Genomic DNA, 4,890 nt, shown 5'->3' on the forward strand with positions numbered 1-4,890 from the left:
TGTGTGTGTGTGTGTGTGTGTGTTGGCAACCCTGTTGAATGATTCTCAGCTATTGCCAATATTCTCCTAAAAATAAACAAATATTTTAATTGTTTTCCCTCTTTTAATGAGTTATGTAAACCATTCCCTAGTTTTGATATTGGGCCTAGAGAAAAGAACAGGTATTAAGACATATAAAATTTTCTCTGACCACTATATTAAAATATCCCATTGATCTTTAAGCCCAGGCAGAGAAACACTCTCAGCATTTGAGCAGCTGGAGACATCCTAAGGATCAGTTGGTCAGCCTGTGCTCTCACTTCTGCTTCCATGGGTGGTTTATGTCATGACTTAAATCACTGTGGGAGGAGTACTACTATGCTGTTGACAGTAATAACTTGTGACATCTTCAGGCTGCAGGCTGTTGATCTTGAGAGAATACTGTGTGCCAGATCCACTGCCACTGAACCTCGATGGCACACCATCTGCCAAACTGTTAGAATAATAGATCAGGAGCCGAGGAGATTTCCCTGGTTTCTGCTGATACCATGCTAAATTACTGTAAATGTCCTCACTTGCTCGACATGAGATGGTGACAGTGTCTCCCACAGATGCAGACAGGGAGGCTGGAGACTGAGTCATCTGGATGTCACATCTGGCATCTGTGACAGAAAATTGAAAACAATACCCCACATGATTAATTCTCTCACAAGAGGATTTTCACTGAGACCAAGCAGCACAGACTACAGGAAGCTGAATGAATTTGCAGTGCTGTCTTCCTTACCTGTAAGCCACAGCAGCAGCAACCCCAGGAGCTGAGTGGGCACACTCATGTCTGTGTGTGATCAGTGTGAGGCTGACTCCAGCACAGGGTGTGACCTGACTATGAAGAAGTCCTCATGTCAGTGGGCTGTGCTTTGGGTACATGCAAATCAGCAAAGGGTAGGCACAGCTGCAGGACTCATAAGATCAATAGCTCATAACAGACCTGTGGTTCTCTTATGTCTCCAGTTGAGACTCAGTTTAGGTTTATTTGTAGGTAATGTCCTTTTCTTTGAACAACAAACACCAGCAATAGTCTATATGTTACACATTATTTTGTTTTCTGTCATATTCTATGAAGGCTTTACTTATGATGATTTCCTCCATGTTGTGGTGTTTCAGATATCATATTCTTTCCCTATGTTTGTTTGTGAACCTGAGTATTACTTACAAAAATTTCCCCTATATTTCCTAAATACAAGTACCCCCCAAAACTTGTTACTGTTGTCTTTCTTTCAAGTTCATGGTCTCTATTTACACTTTTTCTAAGAACTTATGTATTCTCTCTCTCTCTCTTTCTCTCTCTCTCTCTCTCTCTCTCTCTCTCTCTCTCCTCTTCTCTTTTCTCTCTCACTTAAGCACCCACACACGAACGCACACACACACACACACACACACACACACACACACACACACACACACATGCATATTACTAAATATATCTCATGGACTCCATATAACACTAATCCTATGAAGGTTTTCAAGGCTGATCTTTTCAATCTGGACAGTCCATGGTATGCTCTTCCCTTAGAAGAAACACTTCTTCTGCTGACAGCTTTATCTGTTTCTCCATAATATTTTTTGTAAATGTGAGACCTCATGGGCTATTGCCCATTCTGTTTGTCATTTTCATTTGTGTCCTCTTTGTCCAACTCACATTTGAGTAGTCATGTTGTCAACACTTTATAGATATTGCTTATGTTGTTACTAGGAGAACAACCTCACAACAAACCTCCTGATCCCCTAGGTTCATCAGTCTTTCCACTTCCTTTTCCTGAACTTTGTGTGTAAAAGCTTTCTGTTGGTGAACTGATGGACTGAGTACCACAACTCACCTTGCAGCTTCTTGTTCACAGTGATTCCCAGAAGAGTAACAGAATCCTACTGGAAGATGAGCTTTCTAAATGAAGACAGAGCCTCACTTAATAACCCACCTTTTCAGGTGAACAATATCTCTTTACTTATTTATGACAGCTTGGCTACTCAAAAATTGCTTCCATCAAGCCTGAAAATATTATGGTTCTTCTCCCTTCCTTCTCTGCATATGAGCTTTGCCTCTAAATTCATCTGGGATTATGTCTATAAACAATATACCTGTGAGTCTTCAGATTATGACACCTGACTTTTCCCCATTTTAACACATGTTATTTCATTAACTTTGTATGAATATTCTCTTTGAAATATTTATCGATGTCCTTAAATTTACAATGGATCCCAAACCTTCATATGCTATGGGCACCACAACTTTTCTAAATGTTAAGAGGATAGGTATGTTAGTCTAATTTGAGGACAAAAGGACTCAAGCTGTGTGGTAAAAGAACCATGTAAAGAACTAAAAGCAGAAGCTATACATGAGAAGTTATAGTTATAGTAGTGTCCTGACTTAGTGTAAGTTTCCATGAAAGGCTGATTGGGAAAAGTTTTACATGTGCAGAGAAGTATTTTATCAGAAATAGAGATTTTATAGGGTGAGACTGATACCCACTCATGGCCTAGAGATGATGATGGACACAGGAGAGGTATTAGAGAGAAAAGGTAAGTGGATAGGTTAAGCACCTGATTGATTTGAAAAAAAAATTAATGAGGAGGATGATTCTGAAGTTTGTTGTCATAGATTTTTCCATTCAGGCATACATCATATTCTTTAACATGAATATATTATAATCCATATAACACCATATATTAATGTTTGATTATGCAATAAAATCATGCCAATAAGCTTAATCCAATAAAATGCTAATTTATTTTATACTTTCATCAAAGCATGGCACACTCACACACATGATAATTATGAGCTGGATTTGCTCTCTACATAGAGGCAGAAATAAATTCATTCCTACCTAGGTCAAAGATAAAGATGGCTGCTGGTGGTCTACAGTATCTCTTTGTGCCACACCTTCCCCACACTGGAGCAACTCAACAGAGAAGAGTATCTCCTGTCTTACTATCTGAATTGTTTGACTTCATTTGCAACAAACACATCAGCTTTATGGATGCACTTATATAGTGCCTAGGTTCTTTCAGGTAGCTACCTCTACCTTTACTGTCTTCATGAGGCTGCATTCTCAGAACATCCTAGAGTTTTTAGTAAATAACAGACATGATAAAATGGATAGAACTTGCTAAGTCTCTCACCACTCTAAATCAGCCCATTCAAATTCTTCTGAAAGCACATATGTCAGCACATTTTATTGTCTTAGAGCAAAAACCACTCTGGTCTATTTATGACCTAACTCATAGACTTCTGGATAACCTTCCATGCCATTCAAACTTTCTTTTCCACAGAAATATGAAAAACGATGAATTACTCAGAGAAAAATGTATTGCCTATAAAAAGGCTTGCCTAATTTTAATATCATTGGTCATGTGCCTGGATTGAGATCTAAGTTTGATGACTGGAAAAGCAAAGGATAAGTGCTACTTATTTAGTGTGGATAAAGTACATAACCTCAGATCCTTCCCACAAAAGTGTCAAAAGACTCAGAGATCTGAATTTCACATTCACATTGGTTCACAATCAATTTCTACATGGCCATAAATATAGAAGGGATGTAATGTACTATCTCATTTGTAAGAAGCTGCACTGAGTCTTCCAAAACAGAAAAAAAAAATAAAACAAAGAAAAATTCATTTGCATAGATTTATACAATTAGAAATATGACACAATTTGATGGTTTTAAACTTTCTATCATGATTTTTTGAGATCAAGCTGGAGATACTGTGTGTGAACTGAATTTTGTCAAGATTCCTTTTCATAGACTTACTTATTATGTCTTTCTATAACCTTTAATGTTCTCAATGTTGAAAATGTCTGGATATTGCTAACAAGCACATTTTATTCAGGTAATAAGAATATATAAACTTGATAATAACTGTTTTAAGATGGGCACCATTTATACAAGTTTTCTTCATACTCATCATTTAGAAAGCTCTTCAATTTCTGAGCATTGATATACTCAAATATTCAAATATTCTAAAAACTTCAAAACTTAAAAATTTTACTCAGTCTACTATGTGAACAATTTATCCAGGCCTCACTAACTATATCATTCTCAATGAACAAGAATGGTTCAAATGGGAAGGAGAATGTGGTTTCTCATGGAAATAGAGGACAACTTTGCAGGGAGCTATGAACAGATAGGGTGTGGGTTTGAATGAGATAGTAGGTGGGATATCCAGCTTTTCTTTTAGAGGAACCATCAGTAAATACCACAAGGACATTGTTTAAGGGCTGCCAAGCCATTATTCTTGGAAATATCACTTCATGTACATTTAAAAACTTTATTAGTTTGTCCTGGGGATAATGATTATCTATAGTTCCTTGAAATCTTATTTGGGCAAGCAAACATTCTGTGCTGTGTTGTTCTAGCCAGGAGTCTTGCTCCAAATTAAAAGGCTGAATGATATCATCTGGTTCCTTACCAAAATAAGTTATTGCTTGCTTTCTACCAAGTACAATTATTTGTGCAACAGGTTCATAGTATGGCAAGATATTACATTTAAGAGATATCCTTGAATGGATACACATTAGAGGTGCCTTTTGCCATAATAATGCCATAGGGGCATGAGTTATATTGAAAATTAATAAATGCAAGGGTAAAGAATAATCTATATAATACATGAGACCTAGTAGATTCGCTTTATGAAAAAGCATTCTTATCCTCTTGGCTTTCCATATCTGTGTTTCGAGAGCGCCATCCACTTTCTGACTCTGTCTGTTTTTCCTCTAAAATTTCCTCTACAAGTCCCCAAAGGTGGAGAATAAATCTTTCAGCCCTATTATTTCTCAGAGCTCTCCCAATTTTTTCCCAAGTCTTTTTATCTAGCTCTTTTTCTTCTTGGAACCATGGGCAGTGAATTTCTATCTCA

The 4,890-nt window shown here is 37.1% G+C and overlaps 1 gene segment (V, D, J or C); it reads right to left on the reverse strand.

Annotated features, from left to right (window-relative positions):
* Window positions 1-330: 330 nt before the first annotated feature.
* Window positions 331-875, reverse strand: LOC116099042. The segment is given in 2 exon segments: window positions 331-641; window positions 764-875. Coding segments are annotated over 2 exon segments (360 nt in total).
* Window positions 876-4,890: the final 4,015 nt, after the last annotated feature.

Source organism: Mastomys coucha, unplaced genomic scaffold (genome assembly GCF_008632895.1).
Source record: "Mastomys coucha isolate ucsf_1 unplaced genomic scaffold, UCSF_Mcou_1 pScaffold20, whole genome shotgun sequence".
Classification (NCBI taxonomy): Eukaryota; Metazoa; Chordata; class Mammalia; order Rodentia; family Muridae; genus Mastomys; species Mastomys coucha.